We start from the raw sequence: 22166 nt of genomic DNA, 5'->3' as shown, positions 1-22166 counted from the left end.
TGCTGAAGCTGCAGATCAAGGCGGAAATAAATTTTCAAATTTAAGTCTAAATAGAGTTGGAAACTTACACTGCCTCTTCCAGTTTCTCCTCATACAATGCCAGGTTGTTGGCCGGAGTACCGGGTAGGCCCTTTTCATCAATCTTCTGCAGAAAATCTATGTTTACAAACGGCAGTGTGGCAGCTTTGATTTTTGTGGAAAGATTCCGATTGTCCGAATACTTATAGTTATAAGGCAAACTTGTTCGCCTGTGAGCCATTTCCTGGTTGTTGTTTTGGGCTGTTGAAACACTGAATCTTCGACTTGGAGTTAATTTAACTTGTAAAGCAATGAGAACTGACAAGAATAAGCAAGCGCTGCCACATACTGTTCTGTTCGCAACAGAACCGATCAGTCGAATGGTGATGTTTCGAATTGTAACCGTAACACGGCGAACATTCAACCACAAACGGAGAAACAATGTACTTGCACCTTCCAATCGAATCTCAGAAATAATTGTATGGTGGTTGCCTTTATAAGCGCTCTGCAGGAAATGTCTGCGCTACTTTCAACAGCTCTCACTACTGTCAACGCGAGAAAGAAAATGAATGGACAAAAAACATTCAATTTTAGCTAAAATCAAAGAATTGTTGACAACAAAATTTTGAATTATTCAAAAGAATAACACATTTTATTGAATGGATAAACACCTTTTTCGCTTTATAAATCTAATGGGTTTGAGCGGTGATAAAGATTAGGACGTGAAATTGTGCACCACAAAAATAAGTTCATTGATGCCGGGATATCTTTAGTCGTAAACAAAGAAAGTAGAAATTTGCATTTGAAATAGGGCACTGGAAAGTGTGCTGTAAGAAATAGGATGATGCATTGTCAAACACAATTAAAGAGAAAATGATCCAAACCAGAAGTTTTGCATTGCAGGTGTAAATTGCATGAATACCGAAGCTTGGTTTGCGAAAACGTACGTAGAAACTGCCCAGCTTGAAATGAATAATTAGAAGAAAAACAGTGATTTTATTCCTTTATCTGATCAAAACAGAGCAGATTTGATGTGCTGGCCAACAGGGCTCCAAAAATGCTTTGAGCATGGGGGACAGTTTTTTTAACGAATTTGGTTAAATTTTTCTCGAATCCACACATAAAAAGTCTACATTCTTTCAAGAACCACACACTTTTGTATCACGCAGAAAATTGAATAAATACATCAACGGAGTCTTTGGAGCAGGTGAATAAATACATTAAAACCATATAAAAAGAAACAACGAAATAACAAAATCGCGAAAAATGTTTCATAAACGGAATCCAATTTCAACAAAAATTATAAAAATTGTTTCGTTTTATTATTCAAATTCTCCATTATTAATACGTCCTCATATTCCCAAGTTGTCATACAACAAATTTATCCCAAGTTCCTATATTACGAAATAATTCCAAACTGCTATATTACGAATCAATCCAAAGTTACTATGAAGCAAAAAGTTCCAAATTGTTATATTGCGATTTAACTCCATTTTTTTGTTTTAACGCAAAGTCTTATTTTACAAAATAATAGCAAGTTGTTATACTGAGAAAAAAACCCAAGTAATTACAAAAATGCTCCAAGTTGATATAGAATTATGTTTTCCATTTGTTATGTAACAAAATAACCCAGCTGTTACAGTAGCTAACTTTTTGATATATGTAATCGCAATTTGGGAGTAGCAGAAAATGTGGAGCGTTGAGTAGGGGAGGGGCTGTACACAATCTCTTAATTCTGTAAGTTTTTGGCAAAAATTGGGGGCTGTAGCCCCAAGGCCCCCTGCTTCGCGGTGCCTGGGTAGGGGCAAGGTGTAAGTGGGGGTCCCTAAATATGACAGCCTTTAGCTTCTACAGCCAAGTATTTGCTTACCGTTATTTAAAAACTTGCATTGATGCTAAGCCAGATGTGAATGCTGCATTCTAAATCGAGTTAAAAAGGTCCTAATGAGTGAAAATTACATGCTGCATTCTAAATCGAGTTGAAAATGTCCGGTATCCTAATGAATGAAAATTACTGTTTGCGTGTCTGTCATAAAGTGCTCAATGCCTTGTAGGCAGAGTTGCACACGCTTTTGGCGCATAGAACAGGACTATTCGAAGTTGGGACTCCGTGTACGTTGAGATGAGACTCAGCAGATGAGCTGGTTGTACACTAGGATCTCTCTCTTTCGTATCCACGCAAATTGGTGACAAGGGTGGGATCCGAACCCAGCTCTTCCTATTCAATAGTTCATATACCGTAAAAGCTCTATCAAGCCCCCCTCTCTATCAAGTCTTCCTCTCTGTCAAGTCCCCCCTTATCAAGCAAAAACTTTCAATCAGTCCCCCTCTTTATTAAGCCCCCTCCTCTTGAGCCTTTGATGTCAAATGTAGAAAACATGCGGATTTAGTGTGTCGCTTGACGGGTGTGATAATGATAAGATCGTGTGCATTAAGTATGGCCCATGTAAAGAATAACTTGTGCAACCTAGTAGCCAGTTGAAATTTGCTTTGAAGACATCCAAGGGTTATCAATTTACCCTGGTTATTTTGATGAAGATGAGGACCTTATAATTTATTAATTAAACTTTCGAAGCTGCTAGCAAAGTTTTTTGAGAACATTTGTATGACATTTCTCATTCTAGCATGCCATAGAAAGATAAAGAGTATGATAAACATGGACATGCACTGACATCAAACCATGCACGGTAAAAAAAATGCAGTATGGTAAAATAAAGAGAACAAATCAGCGTGGAAAGAACGTTGATGTAGCGTAAAGGTCTTACGTTGTATTTACATTGAGTAAACGTTGAAAATGAGAGTTTCGTCAACGTTTAAAGCTCTTTTTTAATGTTGTACCATTACTGTGGATACAACATTGACCAAACGTTGAAGGTGAACTTTGAGCTTACGTCGTGAATACATTGAAACTGAAAGTTTCTTTCAACGTTCTGTCAATGTTGAGACGTAAACGTTGATTCAACGTTGTTCCGTAAACGTTGATAAAACGTTGTGTCGTAAACGTTGAAACAATGTCGTGTCGTAAACGTTGATAAAACGTTGTGTCGTAAACGTTGATAGAAAGTTGTGTCGTAAATGTTGATACAATGTTGTTCCGTAAACGTTGATAAAACGTTGTGTCGTAAACGTTGAAACAATGTCGTGTCGTAAACGTTGATAAAACGTTGTGTCGTAAACGTTGATAGAAAGTTGTGTCGTAAACGTTGATAAAACATTGTATCGTAAACGTTGATACAATGTTGTTCCGTAAACGTTGATAAAACATTGTGTCGTAAACGTTGATACAATGTTGTGTTGTAAACGTTGATACAATGTTGTGATGTAAAGGTTGATACATTGTTGTGTCGTAAATGTTGATACAATGTTGTTCCGTAAACGTTGATAAAACATTGTGTCGTAAACGTTGATACAATGTTGTGTTGTAAACGTTGATACAATGTTGTGACGTAAAGGTTGATACAATGTTGTGTCGTAAACGTTTATACAATGTTGTATCGTAAACGTTGATAAAACATTGTGTCGTAAACGTTGATACAATGTTGTTCCGTAAACGTTGATAAAACATTGTGTCGTAAACGTTGATACAATGTTGTGTCGTAAACGTTGATACAATGTTGTGATGTAAAGGTTGATGAAACGTTGTGTTGTAAACGTTGATACAATGTTGTGTCGTAAACGTTGATACAATGTTGTTCCGTAAACATTGATGAAACGTTGTGTTGTAAACGTTGATACAATGTTGTGACGTAAAGGTTGATACAATGTTGTTCCGTAAACGTTGATAAAACGTTGTGACGTAAACGTTGATACAATGTTGTTCCGTAAACGTTGATAAAACGTTGTGTCGTAAACGTTGATACAATGTTGTTTCGTAAACGTTGATAAAACATTGTGACGTAAACGTTGATAAAACATTGTGACGTAAACGTTGATAAAACATTGTGACGTAAACGTTGATAAAACATTGTGTCGTAAACGTTGATAAAAGGTTGTGTTGTAAACGTTGATACAATGTTGCTCTGAAAACGTTGATAAAACGTGAATACAACGTTGTGAATGTTAGACTTACGTTGTAAATTTACTGAAATTGAAGTTTTTTTATCAAAGTTCTGTCGTATTAAAACAACTCTCATTGGTAAGTAACGTTGAAATTTTTTATTAATGTTGAGTTGTCAATGTTTAATCAAGCTTCTTTTCTAGCCGAACCCTCTATGTCAAGTCTGCATTTAAGCTACTTTAAAATTGACGACTTTTTAATGATGTGAAATCGACGTTAAATTAATTCTGGCTGCAAACAAGATTTCAAATTTTGAAAATCTTTTTTAAGCCAAACTTTCCATTTTTATTTCATACATTTGCATCTTTGCGAAAAACCTAGAATCCCCCATAGAAAAGGCTGATTTGATTTGCCACGAGAAAAGATTAGATCCGACAACATTGATTTTGAAGACCTTTCTAACTAAACTCGCTGTTCAACACAGTTATCAATGTGCGTAATAACTCGGGGTTCATAGTTGGTCTTTTCGACGCTGAATTCAAATGAGCATGACATCTTTATAATTCTCAAGTAACAAACAACACCGTTCTAAAGGGCATTTTTGGATTAGTCCGATTATAGGGCCCGACAGAGTGATATTTTTCGCGTAGCTCTAGGCCTAACAACACCATTATAAAAGGCATTTTCTGTTGTAACCGTTTATAGGCCTAACGAAGTTATTTTTTTCGTGTAGCTCTCGGTCTTTTGAATGCAAAACAATAACCTGCACTCAATCGAAGTACGCCCTGTTTTTGTGGTTTTGAAACTTGGGGTTTATGGTTACAATTTGTTGCCAACAAGATGGATATGAAAAAATTGCGGAAGATGCGGTTTCCCGAAAATCTGCAAGATTATTGTAGAACTTTCTTTACGCTGTTGTAAAATTTTTGAGGGGCTTCAAATATGCTCACGGACAAGCGCAAAACCATTTGTACTTTTAACCAGTAAAAAATAGCAACATTGACGGCTTTACATTGCTTTGGTGGTTGATGCTACGAATTCAGGAAATGTTATACTGCGTCGGAACTTGGTGGACAAAGTCTAAAGAAATCAATTCCACCAGTAGATATGATAATTTATAATACAACAACAATAATAATGATCATTTATGGCTTTGTAAGCGTTAAGAACAATTATTTCAGTGAGAATTGAGAAAAAGACACTGTATGCTAAGATAAAATGTGCCTCCCTAATAAAATTGGTTGCAGCCAGCATTCTTGGTAAACAGCTAAAAAGGGGCAGGTCTTTGTTTACATAAAGGAAAGGAAAAGAGCTAATTGTTTAAAAAAATGGGAAGTCATGGTGCTAGAGAGGCCATTGCTAATAGTTAGCAGAGAGTCCTGTTCGCAGCAACAGGCTACGTACATTCTGTCTATTCTAAGCACAAAGCCTTTGGCCCCAGAAGGATTATAATGAAGCCACTGTCTGATATATTCAGAAGGGATTGTAATGCAACTATCATTCTGCTGGAAAATCAAATAAAAAAACAATAGAGCTTTATCACAACCCCATGTCTGGCTTACGGAACGGCTCTGACAAGAGTAAACAGAAGCTGAAAATTGTAAGTAAAAGGGAGAAGAAGAATGATTTAGATAAGATCAGGCAGACCAGATATAACTCTTATAAATGGGTGTACCAGTGTTCTATTTAAAAAACCTTTATCTTTCCCATCTAAGCTCAATATCTGTTGGTAAAAGAAAGATTTTCCGACGTTTCTCTTTGGTTTCATAGTAACCGTACTCTTAAATTACTTATTTATGGTTGTTGTTTTTCGCCCATCTATATATTACTGACCCAACCAATATGGATGATTCCATGAACTATGTAGATGACTTTATAAGCATACGTGATGTGCAAGGATGGATTGGCTTCTACAAGGAGCTCTAGCGAAACATTAAAATTGTTTAACTATTTGTTAAACAGACTTCGGGCCTATCTTTCTTTAGAGGTCAAATCAATTTCATGTTAGGGGTAACAGCAAGATTCCGTAAACAATTCATCGTTTCAATAATCATGGCTGTTACATATCATATTGTTTTCAGGCTTACAACAGGGTTCATCCATATGGCATTTAGCAGCCCTTTGCAAAGATTAAAATGACTTGCACTAGAAAAATGCACTAGAAAAAGTTTTAGAAATATAGAGAAGGCACAAGACAAGATACAGAGTAGAAAGATTATCTTGCTTGCTTCAATGCTATTGGTTGGCCTGACACTGATCACACGAAATTGCCTCGTACCGATAAAAACAGCTACCGTCAACATCAAGTCGTCCATAACAGTTGCCGATATCACATGAAACTACCGCCGAAAGCAAATGATCCACTGTAGAGAAAGCTTTTATACGATGACTCAATGCCTCTAGCCATTTAAGCTAGCCAATCAGTCGTTATCGTCTTTTAGCATGCACAACGCAGTGAAGCGGTAGACACCAAGATTGCATATTAACTTTGTGGGCGATTAGGAAGCAGAATTTCACTGCCTTCCTCATTTCATCAAACCGTATGCAGCAGAAAACAGCAGTTAAACTGTGTATTGTGATGTCGAATATTCTTGAAATGCCCGGTTATATCTTTGGGTCTCAGTAGAAAACAGCGTTACTGGTTTGATCAAATTGCTAGAGTATTAAAAATTCATTAACGTAATTCACTTTTCAGTAAAAACGACGGGACAATTTACACCTATAGAAAAACGGCAGCAGCCTTTTAGAGGAAGAAACGACAGAGAACTTTGGTTATTCAGAGACTGAAATGAGAATGAAAGGGTGAAGTTGAATAGGTTTTTTATTGAGGCTTCTTGAGACAGATTTCACGCAATTAATCACAACAGAGCTCCCACAAAACGCAGCTCCCACAGGCATGTCTTACCAAAACCAATTGAAACATAGATGCAATTGCCATATTCACCAATCCACCGATTCATTGGTCCCTGTTCTCTTCCTAAGGTTAGTTACTTCTTTGAAGGAAAGTTAACTCATTCTTTCAATGCCATTCATTTAAGATTGATAAAACTTCAGTGGGAACTATGAGTTAAGGGACCCTCCAATTACCCAATATGGTTCTGAAATATCATTTACATCATTCCTTAGCGCTTCGAAGAAGAGACTTTAATAATTCATCAAAGCTATATCTACTTGAAAAAGAAAAAGCTACTGAGGACCTTGTTTAAAGACTTGGCACTATGGGAGATCAGTTGAAGATTTATTTGATTTTTTTCTAAAATTTTGCAAACTAATAACCCAGCGAAAAAAGCAACTCTGTCCCACCCCCTTGCTTCTCCCTGAGATTAAATACTTCGGCTAATGACTACAGGTGAGAAAAAATTCACATCCAGACATGGGTCAAACGTAACGTGAGAGAAGAGAAAGAATGACACCTTTGAAAGGTTTCTTTGACCAATCGGCGGCCGCTAACTTCTCACACAGTTAAAGAGTCTAAGAGAGAAAACGAACTCTTTCCGTCTACACAAGTCGAAGTCCTTTGTTTTGATGTAAACAGATTAAAAAACACCTTCTTGGAATGTTTGACGCACTAGCCAACGATTAGCCGATAGAATAAAACAGCATGTTCTTGTGAGCATAAGGCAAAGAACAATTCCGAAAGAAATACATCCACGGCGTTTTTTAAAAATCAGAATAAAATGTGATTCGGCTATTGATCAAAATTTCTTCAAGAATCCAGAGTGCGCCAAAACATACAGTGAAGAAAATTTTTAAATCATTAGGCAAGCAAGGTCGTCATTTCATTAAGCGTTTGAATATGTCTACTTTAAAGCACAGGATCCTGAATCCCAACTTTTGTAGACAGAAAGAATTCGTTTTCTCTTGTGTACTTCTTCACTGAATGAGAGGTCAGCGGTCTTTGATAGGTAAAGACAAGAAACCAATTTATGTAACGAATCAAGCGACACAAAATGATCCAACACGTAGAATCATAAATTGTGACTTAATCAAAAGGAACAATTTCTTAAAAATTGAGAAAGTATTGATCAACTCTGTCGAAATTAAGCTTAATGTCAAAAAATTAATCAAGAGTAGGTTCTTTGGCGCCAGCTTTGTTAATCTTCAATTACACACCTGGTAAAAAGCGCAATCCGTATTAGATCGTCAACGTAGCAAAGATAAGCGAGGCTATTGACTTTGGTAATGCGAGCAAAGATATGTCTTTTGTAATCATTACAAACTTGTAATCACTGGCGAAGATAAACATGCCAAAGTGGCTACAATCTTAAGTCAGAGGTACGTTTTAACAAGATGAAATAATAGAGCCAAGAAAGTCTAACTCAAAACCCATTGATTTATCTCCCATTTCAAATCCCATTTATCCACTGTTGGCCAAAACAAGACTACCTTTGACAAAAGAAAGCCTCGCAGCGACGAATGAGCCGTTGCTCTTGTGTTTACCGTATTTTAGTACGGTTTCTAGCCCCTTCTCTCGGTCAACTTTCGTGTTCTTGTATGCCCTAGAAGGAGACACAATGGGTTCTATCGATACGCATAGCTGAGAACAATCAAACTCGATGCCAAATATCTTTCTTGCTCGTCTCCCTAATAAGTTTTCTATTCTGGATAATGCCTTCTGGAGCTGTTTTTATGCAGTGCATGATTGCAAGAACGAGATAAAATTGTAATTAGTGTCCTGAAAAGAGACCCTCCTTCCTACGGCTTTGTTATAAAATACATGGAAGCTCTTCTTATACCTCTTCTCGATAAAAAGATAAAGACAAGGTTTGGGTCCGGTGCTATTCTAAGATCCCTACTGTTTGTTTTCTATGATCCGTTTGTAATAAAATGATATAAAAAAGATAATCAATTCTTCTTTATTAAATTTCTTTACAAAAACGAAAACATTAAAAAAAGCAGTTTAGATTATCTAAAATCAACAAAAATTTGAATAGCATCAAATATTAATAATCATTGGAGCTCAGTTTCAAACAAATCTTCTTCGAAATGTTTGTTACAGTACAGTTGTTCTTCGGCAGGAGAAAAGGTCACGTGCCACAAATGACTACAGGTCACTATGAAATCATGTGACATGAATGACTTAGTGTCACTTATAAATTACGGGACATGGTTGACTAACGTAATGGTCACTAAAAAACTCGCTTGGTGAAAAAGGCTTGCGAAACAATATTCTTTCTTTCTACTAGTCTCGACTCGTTCAGTATTCCTATGGCAAAATGTTTAACATGCAACAAGCGCACGTGTGTTTAATCATTATAAGTTTAATCAACCTTTAGCTGGATCAATTGAAATACAATTCAACTAAACTGAGTTAAAGAAAGTCCTTTATTGGCATTTGAACTTCTTTCTCTTAACGGAAAGTTAGTAAGAATGAAATTGCCGACTAATGAATAAAAACGAGAAACAGGATTGTCTGAGGTAAGCAGATCGTTTGAAAGTAAAGAACATAACATTAAAAAGCTTTGAAATGAATTCTACAGCTTTTGTTGAAAAAGAATTAATTAAGGTTCAAAGACCATTTCTTGTAAAGTGATTGGCTCAATGAATTCTTGAAGTTACTGTTTAACGGACTGCTACATGTACTCGATACCGTACAGGCAGAGCGGCTGTTTGCCCCAGCTTTAAGCTTATCATAGCATCCAGCAACTCGATGATGTTTTGATTGACAAATTGATGAATTTGGTTTTGATCAACCCCAAGTTATCCACAGGCGTTTCGATAAGTTAGACTTTCTACTCAAATAACTTGAATTATCTGATTCGCAACGCTTTGCACAATTTACGCACGAAAACCAACAGACCAAGAAATGGGAACACATTTCAGTAATAGCCCACAAGAAAATGTGGATTTTGAAATAGCTAGACGATTGCATTCTAAAGCAAAATCACGTGGGGAATCAAAGCAGAAGCACAATGGGGAGTGCCTTTCATTCGCGATCGGTGTAGGAATTGACCTTCATTCCATTCAAACGATACCTTTCTTTCATTTCTGCCTTTAGGCCATCATGCAATTACCGAACAGTAGCCAATCTATATATAGTCTAAAATAATGCACAAGGAATTCTCCTTTTAGCCATTCGATATATCTTCAAATAATTTAGCTAATGAAAACGTATCAGGTTGACATAAATTGATGACTTGGAGATTTGGACTTAGTTAACTGAGACAGAAACGGGGTTATCAGATTATTAAATGGGAAACGAGGCTGTCTCAAAAAATTTAGCAAGTCTTACTTTCAATTATAAAATTATAAGTGAATTTCCATTAGCTGTTAACGACTAATTTAATTAAGGAAAAAGAAACAGATAGATGTCTTAGCAGTGACAAACTAAATTTCTAAATTCTATGCGTGCCAAAAAAGCGTGACAGACTTGGTTTAGAGGGAAAAAACATGGTTCATACGCCGGGATATGGAGCAGCAGAATGCGCCAGTGAACAGAGAAAGTCGAAGAAAGTTTAAAAAACAAAGAGCAACATTGTAAAACAAAGCAATTAACAAACCTCTCCGGTGATAAACTTTCGGCGTCTTCTTCTTGATCAGCATTGCTAACCGACAGCGAAATTACAGGCAGTACCATTTCACAGAGGGCTGACTTGACGTTTTTCTTCTCATTCATAGCTGCAAATGCAAGCCTGCAGAAAAAAGGAATACACAGCGATCAAAATCAACATCCATACATGAATCCGAAGTGGCCACCTGCTAAAGTCTCCTTCGCAGTACACATAACCCTGATGATGAAATAGATCATTGCCAACATAGTCTAGTCCTAAGACTACGATTTAAAGGAAAATAAATCCGATGGCTATTGTACTTTTTAACTTGCAAGATAGTCAATGAGATCACTGGAGTAGATAGCATAATTAAAAGTGCCACACTGAAGTGCGACACAAATGTGAATGTGAATATATTTAGAGCTGAAATACACGATCAGACAGGGCCTGTTTACACGGGATCGGATCCAAACAGTTTCGGATCCATTTGGACCCGAACTCATTTTTGAGGGGGTGTTTACACGGGATCGGATCTGAAAATATTTGCGTTTACAGAGGATCGGATCCAAATGGATCTAAGATGGGCGGATTTGTATGCGCAATCCAATTACGAAATTTTGGCGGCAATTATTCAACCTCAGAAGAAACAAAATAATTTATCCTTTACATCGATTGGAGGCTATTGTCCCTGCACTCGTATTTTTTTTACTTCTCAATTAGATGCTCCTTGGACTTTGTTTACTTTATATTGCTGCACATCTTTCAGCATTAAAGCCGACTCCTCATCAGTCCAACCAAAAACTTTGCTCTGTGGTCGTTTAAAAACTTCTTTATTCATTTTGAAAAAGTAGACATTTTGATAAATAGATTTAATAGCTAAGATTAAACCAAGTCGAAAGATTCGAAACAATAAATTTCTTGTCTTTTTTTGCGTCAAGTCTAGGAATGCAATCTCTGAAGTTCCTCGATATGGATATCTTCCCCCTTATTTTGGATCCGTATCTGTTTGGATCCGATACCAACCGTTTACACGAGACCTCTTTGGGATCGGATCCAAACGGGACCAGCTTCAAAAGCGATTCCAAACGGGTACGGATACCAGATCCAAATGGGATTGGGTCCGCCAGGTCCCGTGTAAATGCAAAGCCTATCCGTACTACTTTGAGTACGGATCCTTTCGGATCCGATCCCGTTCGGATGTCGAATGCCATAATCAGATTGTCGAATTCGATTTTCAAGAATCCAACGTGTTCCATTCCCTTTGACAAATCGAAAGGAATGACTTTTTATATCTCGCCCACGCTGTTTCAGCCTGTTTACAATCATTTTAAAGAAAGCATGGAATTAGCGCAGCCAAAATTCAGCTAAAAAATGAAGAAACAGCATTATTCATTGCTGAATACTCATGTAGTTCATTAGTATTTTTCTTTGGTGAAGCGCCACTCGTTCAAAAGTGCAAAATATGTTCCGAAAAAGGCCTATGTTTCAGCCATTCATTTGCCCCTTATGTACGATTTCGTCTCTTATTTCGTCATCTTTTCAAAACCAGTGCTAAAACTATGGCAACTGAAGCAACCTGCTTCTTCATTTTGCATAAAAATTTAGGTGTTTGATTGTTATTTAGTCGACAAAATCTGATCGTGTAAAGAGGCATTCGATTCGACAAACCTGAAGCAAAACCAGGAGTGGCGGCATGGGGGGGCAAGGGGGGGCTTTAGCCCCCCTAGATTTTTGTTAGCCCCCCCGTCGGCAGCCAATCAATTTTTGCTTTCTCAATACCGTCGGCACTTGATGGATGTCACCCGGTTTACATGTTGTTTGAATGACATAAATAATCGAGGAGAAAACTGCACTGGCTGGTTTATGGTTTTCTCAATGGCTTTTCTTCGGCAATTTTACTATCATTGTGGCATTATATCCTGTGACTTAATTTCATGGTGCTCCTTCGCATGACCCACAATACCATCGTGCTCCTCTCGGTTGAAATCCCTGTTGCTGCTTAGAATTCATGCGAAACGTGCAGAGATGCTTGATTTGGATCATGTTTTGGACCGTTTCAAGGAAATTTACCCTAACAACAGCAAAATCACGCTGTCATAAATAAAGTCTTTAATGAATTTTCTTCTTAAGGGATTCTCTTTTCGTTTCAAGACATTATTATTGCCAATGAAAACATTTCGATCATGAGCACATTTTGCGTAATAAATTTTTCAAAAAGCACTTCTTGTCCTTTTTCATCAACTATTTTTCAATAGCATTGTTCACCGCATAGCTCAAGACAAACAAATGGTTTAGAGAAAACCGTCGATTAACTTCTTCCAACATAGATAGGAAGAAATATTCAACAATAGGCAATATTTGCGCATTAAGTTTCTTACAAGGCACAAATTGCCGAGAAAATCTCGTGGACTCCGACACAGGTTGGAAAGTGGGGTCGGGGAGGGGGAATTTTGAAAGGGAGAATTTTGCACCCACAACAAACGATTTTGGAAAAATGCTCTATTGCTTGCTCGATATGCTTGCTTGCTTTTGGAAAAATGCTCTATATCGGTGCCCCTCATTGGAGGTGCTACTCAGGGGCGTCGCGACTGGGGGGTTGTCACACCCACCCCAATAGTATCTCAATAGGAAATTTCAGGTAAAATCCGCTCGGTGGAAGAAACGCTTTAGGTATTTCAGAGACCTTCCTGTCATAAAATCAATAAAGGATCAAACAATCTTAGGTAAAATTGTGCCTCGTGTCCATTTCTCCTAAAGTTTCTCAGTAGAAGCGTCAACTGCAATTCACTATGAGCTCCAGATTTTTCTTAACATTCATAAGGCATGCTAAGATGGAGAGAGGAATCTAAATTTAAAAGTAACTGACAACCTGGTATTTTTCAAGACCACGGCGAAATTGTTGTTTTTATCTGCTGTAAAAAAGTTTTGCAAAAAGACAATAATTTTCAATAGGATTAGGAGGATTGCTTTAGTGAAATCTGCTTAAAAGAGTGCATTTTCCAGGGAACTAGAAGCATCACAATTCGAAAATTTCCTACCCTTTCAGCGGCAACCATGGTGCCGCCTCAGGTAGTAACTATATATTTTGCCCGTCCCGATATAGAGATTTGACAAGACCATTAGGAAAGTCGGTTATTATCATACAGAGTTAGATTGACAAAATATATTGCAGAGGTTCGTGACACCAGCTAAAAAGTTTCAGGCAATAATTTTTTTAATCAGGTAAATTTGCCTTCCACACTCCCCCCCCCCCCCCCCCAACGAGGCTTGTCTTGCGACGGCCCTGCCTGCTATATGGGGCAAATCGAATCTTTTTTCTGTCGGCAATTTGACACATCCAGCGTCGGCAGTTACGGAGAATATAGACTTCGGCACCTTGAAGTTTTGTCTCTAGCGCCACCCCTGAGCAAAACTAGATTCGACATAATCGAATTCGACAAAATTTGACCGTGTAAGAGCGGCTAAGGAACAAAACTGAACGTCAATCATCATCAAACGTTGTGGCTAGTAATCCCGTGACTGTGCCCTTATTAATTATTGCATGAAAACTGCAAGAGGATAATTCTACATTTGAATAACTCGAAAAGCAAGACCCATCTAGCAGACGGAATATTTATGCTCCGTTTGTAGTAAAATAATATAAAAGATATAACCAATTATTCGGCATTTACCCATGTTTCGTTAGCAGAGCTTTTCTACTTCAATAATTTTTCCCTTTCGAGGCGATTGCTCAACGCAAGTTTTAAAACCTAGTTGTGCTCGTTTGTGAAGGGTGAAGTATAATCTCAACCTATATAAAAATATCTTCTTCCTTATAAAATGGCGAAATCACATTCAGTGTTGAGCCAAGCGTAAAAATTAGGAAGAGCAGGCACGGCTTCGGTGGGGTGGAGGGGGAGGGGGGCTGAAGACTCCCACTTTTTCAGAGTTTTATTTTTTTGACCGCCTAACATGAAGGAAAAAAGAGACTGAAAAATACAAACTGCTTATATACTGCTTGATTTTATTAGATCTATTTACTTTCTTATTTAGGGAAATTTTTATTATGTGTTTATGATTTGCATCAAATCAGATAACTTTCTGTATCATTGCAATGTCTACATTTTTAATGTGTAAACATGGCCTACTGTAAATACTCGAGACAAAGAAGATGCACATTTCTGTTCAGGAAGTAAAATTCTCTCAATCAATGAGCTTTATGTTTTTCACATCGATGTGCACTCTGAACCTAAGGTCACCCCTACTTTCTTTTCTCAACGTCTGTGTCTAGAGTTTAAGCATGACTCCTCCACTCCCAAATTTTTCCAAAAAAATTAATAATCAATGTTTTTCTGAGCATCGTCGAATTGTCTTTTCTGAGCGGTACAGTAATTTGTTAAATTCTAGCTCAGGAGATGCATTTTTAGCCATTCTAGAAGGCTTAACTTCAAAAAACTATGGTGGATCCTCCGATGTCACTAAACTTGACCCCCATAGGTGCAATTTCGTGCACCAGTTCCTGAGAAAAGTGCTTATCAAGCCATCAGGTTTGATGACTGTGTAAACAGCTTGACCGATCAGTTAAGAATGATGAAAATAAAATGTCAGTTGAAACTTACGAGTTCAGACTGTTCACGTATTTCTGCCTAGCGCCGAGGATCCGAAAGTCTTCATCTTAAGAGAATAATGCGAATAATTTTAACTTTGATTTCACTTGCTTTTAGTAAACCGCTAAAAGCGCAAGCAATTTTTGACTGTGCCCTTCACCTCTTGATCTCAAAAAATTGATCGCTTTGCTTCTAACTAGTTCCTAGCAACGGAGCATGCGTGGAAGAATGGGTGGAGGAAACCAAAATGTGAAGGAACAAGCATAGAGGTTGTTCCGCGACCACGCAAAACATATAAAAGGTCCTATTTAGCATCTTGAAGAAAACCACAAAAGCGATTCCGATAGAAACATATCAAAACATTTTAACACGATTAGCCACTCAACTGCTGACATGTCAATTCTTGGCTTATTACGTGCACCAACTAACGTACGACCTTGGAGTTATGTTTGATTTTCAATTTTAGAACTCTTTATCCTAATGGTTTTAACAAGCAATTCAAATCTCTGCAACAGTTCCTTTCTAAATTCTACTTTTATTCCCCCAAATCCTTATACTCGTTTCGGTAAGTCACATTTTAATTTTTTTCCTTGTGTTGAATATTTTCTTCTCTTTGCTCGGTTCGTTTTTACTCAAGTCAATTGATAACGGGTACATGCTCGAAATGGCGTGTTTTTAATCATTTTTGTACCTTGATTATTTAGTTTTTTTATATTAAGACAAGGAACCTGACGAAAATATGGTACCACACCCCCAATCACCATCAATAATTTTTCCACCGTTTACCCACAAATCTCAACGACTATCCACCTGAAAAGGGAGGGGGAGCATTCAACCATGTTACACATATTGCCCTACGTTCGTTTGTTTTTTCTCTGTTCGAAAAATTAGCGATCCTTTCGTTACTTCAAATTTTTTCTGTTGAGTGAACTGTCGAGTGTTCTCGAAGGGTTTCGCCGGCAACTCAAGCTTTCACTCAACTTTGCCGGGCTCACTGAATAAAGAAACAGAATAGAGCCCTTGAAAGCTAGAAAACTGAGAAATGAATCAAAAATAAGGAATGAGCGATAAAAAAAGAAAAGAGCGATAATTGTGATAAACGTAGACAACAAAAATTAGGCTAATTAAAGGGAAAAAATATAAGTCGGTTACGACCTTCTCGAACATCCGTTGCCGGCTGGCGAATGGTGCATATACAAGCACCTCTTTGTTTACACAACGCTCATGCCAGTATTATGAAAAAACCAGAAACGGTTTAAGCGTGTCGGGCATATTCCTCTTAGAAACTGGGTCAGACTCAATCATGTCACATTTTCGCTCTTAGGACCTCAGCACCACAGCCATGGAGGCCTGGAACTGATCAAACATATGCCACAACACGCAAATGGTTTGGCCAGGTATCATCAAAAGAAAGCGATATTCTGTTTATTAATAAATGAAACATTCAAAAAGTAACTCTTAACTAGAAACTACTACTAAGAGGAAAGACCACAATTTGGAAACCGCTAAGGCGATGCGACCACAATGAGCAAGCTGATAAAAACAAACGGGCAGGATAAGCTTAGTTTGTGGATGTGGAACTGCTTTTAACTGTGTACTGTATCAGTCGATCCTGCTTGCACAGATTATGAAAAGCAAATACGATGCTGTCTGGCATTAATGTATTTGAAGCACCTAGCTGCTTTATGTTTCATAAAAAAAATTGATTAGAAAAAATCTGGGTAGACAAGTCAAAAGAAATTATTAAGTGATACTCATTTCTAAGAAATGTGCCTAAAGAGTATGCTAAAGAAGATTCAAGTTAGGGCTCGAGATAAAAAGGCAATATTTAAGATATTAACGGGATAAAAAACCGACCAACTCTTGTTGCCAAAACTGGTGACTTATGATTTTGTCCGTTTGTAAATTTGAACGTACGGAATAATAAACGTGCGGAATCCTGAACGTACGGGAAAAAAACGCACAGAACCCTGAACAAATGGAATCCTGAACGAGGGGAATCCTGAACGAAAGGGATCCCGAACAAACGGAATCCTGAACAAACGGAATCCTGAACAAACGGAATGTCGAACGAACGGATTCCTGAACGAACAGAATCCTTAACGAAAGGGATTCTGAACAAACGGAATCCTGAACGAACGGAATCCTGAACGAACGGAATCCTGAACAAACGGAATCCTGAACGAATGGAACCCTGAACTAACAGAATCCTTAACGAACGGAATCCTGAACGAACGGAATCCTGAACGAATGGAACCCTGAACAAACAGAATCCTTAACGAACGGAATCCTGAACGAACAGAATCCTTAACGAAAGGGATTCTGAACAAACGGAATCCTGAACAAACGGAATCCTGAACAAACGGAATCCTGAACAAACGGAATCCTGAACGTACGGAAATCGATACCATCACGAAATAGCACTAAATGATCAATCAGAGAGGAGTTATCCACACTAACATCTGTAACTATTGGCAGTATCTGCATACTAGCAGAATTGGGTGTTCTATAAGAAGAATACAGCAGAGAAAAGGCATTCAGAGACATACGGTTAAGAATAGCTAAGCTAAGTGACGGATTCAAAATGTATGGCGCTCTTTCTTAAGTTAAGAAAACTCAAAATATGGGGTCAAATGTTACGCAAAAATATAAGCTTCTGTACCAAAATGCAATTTAAATTTTTCGCTGATGTTGTTGTTGCTATGGTTGTTGTGGTTAGTATAGCAGCTGCTGTTGCTGTTGCTGCCTAACTTTCATTTCATGAAAATAAGAGCAAAAATTTTCCAAAACGTGCAAAGAAAGAAATACTACCTCTCTAGGTATTTCAGTGCTTCGTGTTTTATTTTCCACAACCAAGGCAACAAGTGATTAATGAACGTTCTATATTCCTTAACTCATGTCTACCGTGAAACAGCATAGCAGATTCTGCTCGTAATATCTAACAGCCTAAAAAACTGTTATGATAATTGGCCTTTATATCCATCAAAATAAAACATATAGAAAGAAGGTTCTAAAGGATTTTTAAAAACGCTGAAATTGTTTACACATGAATCGAAATCTAAACAAAATGAAGCCTTTTAAGCTGCCGTCTCTTGGAGAATTTATTACTTCGAGGCCTGAATTTATTTATTATATTTGCAGAATGTTTGCCATGTGCACAAAAAACTCGCACTTTTACTACTCATGGTCACATAAAATTGATTATTGCGAAAGAGCGAATCAGCCAGGGATGTAAATTCTACAAAAGAAAAACGGTTGGTGGATTTGGTTTGTTGACAGCTATCATTACGTTGCTGGTAAATCACAAACTAAAATAGGAAAGAGAGAGTTGTGGAAATTTTAACGTGGCTAAATCTGTTCTTAGATACTGTAAGATTGTGCAACAAGAGCTAATCGCATGGCCTGGTTCTCCCTTATTTTGAACAAATTGGACAACAACCTTTGTGCATATACAAATTGCAGCAACCACAGGAAAATATAACAACGTCACAGATACCCTTGCCAAAAGAAAATTATCAACCACCCTAACAATAAATTAACTTTACAAATTTGTAAGCTCATCATATCAAAAATTTTAAATTTCTCAAATTTTTCTCTCTAGCTGTCAAAAAGCATTCATTCTTCGTAGAAATTAATGGCTAACAAACAGTGTTCAACAGAGTGCAACCAGGAAATAGTTCGTGATTGTTGGTCATGTCCTGATAAAGATTTCCGAAAGACCAAGCATTGCAGTTTGCCAATGGCAAGTTATTTCTTCCTGACTGAGAACAACTTTTCTTAATTATTTGAAAAATAAGGTATTTTGACTGACAGAGGCTTGTTATTGTATCGAATTTAATTTATCGTATCTCAATATCCGGGTACAAAATATCGAAGTTAATTTGCAGTTTCATAAAGGAAGGTCTGGCATGTAGCCTTTGACCAACAATAAAAGGATGCGCACAGTCCATATAAGCAAACGAGAGACAAACGCTGACGAATACATTGTAGCAAGACTGTGAAAAGCTTCCGCGCTTTCATTACCTTCTCTGGAATCTGACGTCACCTTTCTGGAGTCTAGTTTCCCAGTCCCTCGGCTTATAGGCAATAGCTAAGAACTCTCAAACTGGTTCTTCAACAATCCCAACGAGCTAGTAGCAACTGTGTGTTAGCAAAACATATCAAATTACAAGGAGGTCAACTAGTTTTGGCGACAAGCGTCTTGTTTCAAATGATGGGATTTAAAAGACAATTTTGGCATGGCAATATTTGCGTATGAATAACATAAGGAATTCTTGTGTTTGCAAGGCTGCTGGCTTTTGTCGATGTCGATTGCAGGAAAAAACTGCAAAAAATATTCTGAAGTGCAATTCAAGCTAATATGAAAGGCGTGGTCACAGAGGTTTTCTGCTGGCTCCACTCGCAAGGGGCCTCGTCTTTCGGTTTATCCCAGGGCCTGCAAAATCTCTCGGCGGCCCTGAATCCTTCACAAAAAGAACCATGACGTACATGGTTTTTTTATAAAGAGCCCGTTTACAAGGGAACCTACACGTATAAGGCAGAGAAAATTAAGGAACCGTTAGGCCTGGATCAAACGTCGCATTTTACATGTGTCGAATACAATGCAATTTTATTCGACTCGTATGCGATTCGAAGAAGGCGTCACGTCAAACGTCGAATTTAATGTGTCGAATAAAATAAAATAGCCTTTTTGAGAGGATGCGCAGAATTGAGGCTTGTGAGAAACCATAGAATCTAGCCATGTGCAAAAGGCGCCCAATTTCCACAGTACAGAACTTATACAACAACCAGCTTCGTAATGTCTTCCCTTAGATTGTTTAAAACACTTCTAATCCGTTGTCTGTCATCTAGAAAACAGTTTCTTAAAAACTTTCATAAGTATTTAGCTCTCCCAGAATTTGTTCCGATTGACTTTGTGTTCATCTTGTTGAAATCCGAGGCAAAATGGTGCCAATAAATAATGTACACAGGGCCATGTTATTGCATATTATCAAAAGATAGACAGAAAATGATAGAAAAACCACTATATTGCGATTGTAAGAAGACATATTTTATTTGTATAAAGATCCTTTTAGCGCCCCAGGGCAAGAACACAGCATGGGTTTGTTATCCATCTTGCAAAAGACTTTCAAGGGCAAATGCAGGGTGTTTGAAAATGGTGTGGGAAGATTACAGGGTGTTTGAAGATGGTGTAGGAAGAGTACAGCGAAAAGAGATTTAAACAGATATTTAGAATAAATATTTAAAATATATCTTTCAAAGAATATTCAGTAGGCAACACATTTCGAAACGATCCAACCCACTGCGTCTTCAAAATGCAAAAGTTCTCAAAAACTCAACTGGCAAGGAGTGCTTAAAGGCCGATTTCCATTTGATATTTTTTGTGCGCGCGGGCGTAGCGCCCAAATCTGAGCATGCATAGTTAAAATCCGCTGTGAGCGCCAGAAGGTTGATAGGGTCTCAACTTTTTTGTGCGCTCGGCCACTTGACAGTATCACTTAACTACGCATGCTCAGATTTGGGCGCTACGCCCGCGCGCACAAAAAATGTCAAATGGAAATCGGCCTTAAGGCAAGCCATAGTACGCCTGCTGAGTCTCGAGATCGGCTTGTAATTGATTATTCTAATGATGTACTTAATTATGCATTTTACTCGACATTTGTAAAATACGACGTTTGAATTGAAGTCGCACAAATGTCGCATAAGACAAAATCCCCCAGTAACTATCAATTTTTTAATAGTTCTGTCACTCAAACAGATAGCCGGCTCCATTCATTTGGATAAAAATCACGTAAATTGTGTCTTACGAAGGTAGCTATCGAGTGCTTCATTATCCTTCTTGATTGGACCTCCTCTTTTTCATATATCAAACGTTCCTTTAATCTTCTCTCAGTTTGCACCTTGTTTCTAACTACAGTTAAAAATCGAACAACACTTAAACAGAATTCTAATGTAATATGGTCTATAATATTTTCATGGCACCAGATATTCAGTTGAATTGTTGTGGCCACATCACCGAAGGGGTGGGACCCTTCTTAATGCTTGAAAGAAGAAGAATGATGCCTTAACGAAATCTGTCAGCGAGTTGTTGTTATAATCTACAAACAAAGGAAAGACCGATAAAGGTATTTTTCTATTTTTTGGCACTCCTTAAGAATTCAGAAGAAACCTCTCAGTGTCTAACTTCTCGCAAAAATTAAGCAAAGCGTGAAAGAATACCTGAATCCTTAGCTTATAGCAAGAATTCGGTTCAAAGTTTCAGCAAGTCAAATGCCAAGATCAACATTGATAAAAGTGCGCACGTGACAAAATGAACTTGCCGGTTACCAGCTACCCGAGCCTGAATACTTGTGCATGGCTGTGCTTGGCAGTCCGAAGGCAAGGTAGCATCTATCTCGCCGCAAAGTCGTGCAATTTTAACGTTTCAAAAACCATCCGTCTTACAGATATTTCTAAGCTCCCTTCCCCCCCCCCCCCTCAATTACTTTTTGTGAAAATTAGGTTTGAAATTAGCAAATATTTTCAAAAAGGGGCGTTTTCCGGCGTTCTAGAGGGCGTAGTTTAAAACAAATTCGGTCACACCCTTTTCAGATCCCCCTCTTTTAAACGGCTGCGCGGTGCCTGCCTGAAGCTTTAGGAGACCATGGAAAACACGATTTATCAATATAGCAATAAAGCTGAAAGGAATAGGCACTACTCAAAAGAGGTGCTAGGGGTAAAACATTTTGTGCATCTCTACATCGAGATGTTCCAAATAGAGCATATCTAGACCTTCTAAGGACAAGGGGAGTTTTTTGAAAGTAATATCTTAGCCATGCCTCCTCAAAATCAAAATAATATCAACAAGGAGGGCTTCGAGCACTGCGCCACTGACCATAATCAGGCGATACATCAAAAGAGCCTCCAGCTACTAGCAATAGAAACATACAAATCAGTAAATAACTTAAATCCAGTATTTATGAAAGAGATATTTCAGTTGAATGAACTTGCATATAATATACGAAATCAATCTTTTATACAAAAAAAGCCGAACACTGTTACTTATGGGCTAGATGCAATATCCTATAGATGTAA

The 22166-nt window shown here is 37.8% G+C and overlaps 1 protein-coding gene across 5 annotated transcripts in view; it reads right to left on the bottom strand.

Annotated features, from left to right (window-relative positions):
* LOC135694795 (3',5'-cyclic-AMP phosphodiesterase 4C) overlaps positions 1-22166 on the bottom strand; it is a 93072-nt gene that overhangs the window by 66570 nt on the left and 4336 nt on the right. For 2 of the 5 annotated variants that reach the window (XM_065213665.2, XM_065213667.2), the window contains exon 2: positions 10516-10647. In XM_065213665.2, the coding sequence (XP_065069737.1) occupies positions 10516-10647 (132 nt within the window). The other 3 variants (XM_065213669.2, XM_065213670.2, XM_065213666.2) reach the window with 3 other exon arrangements.

Source organism: Rhopilema esculentum, chromosome 8 (genome assembly GCF_057945365.1).
Source record: "Rhopilema esculentum isolate cy_ngs chromosome 8, ASM5794536v1, whole genome shotgun sequence".
Classification (NCBI taxonomy): domain Eukaryota; kingdom Metazoa; phylum Cnidaria; class Scyphozoa; order Rhizostomeae; family Rhizostomatidae; genus Rhopilema; species Rhopilema esculentum.
Note: the sequence above shows the minus strand (reverse complement) of the source record. Positions and strands in the feature narration are given on the sequence as shown.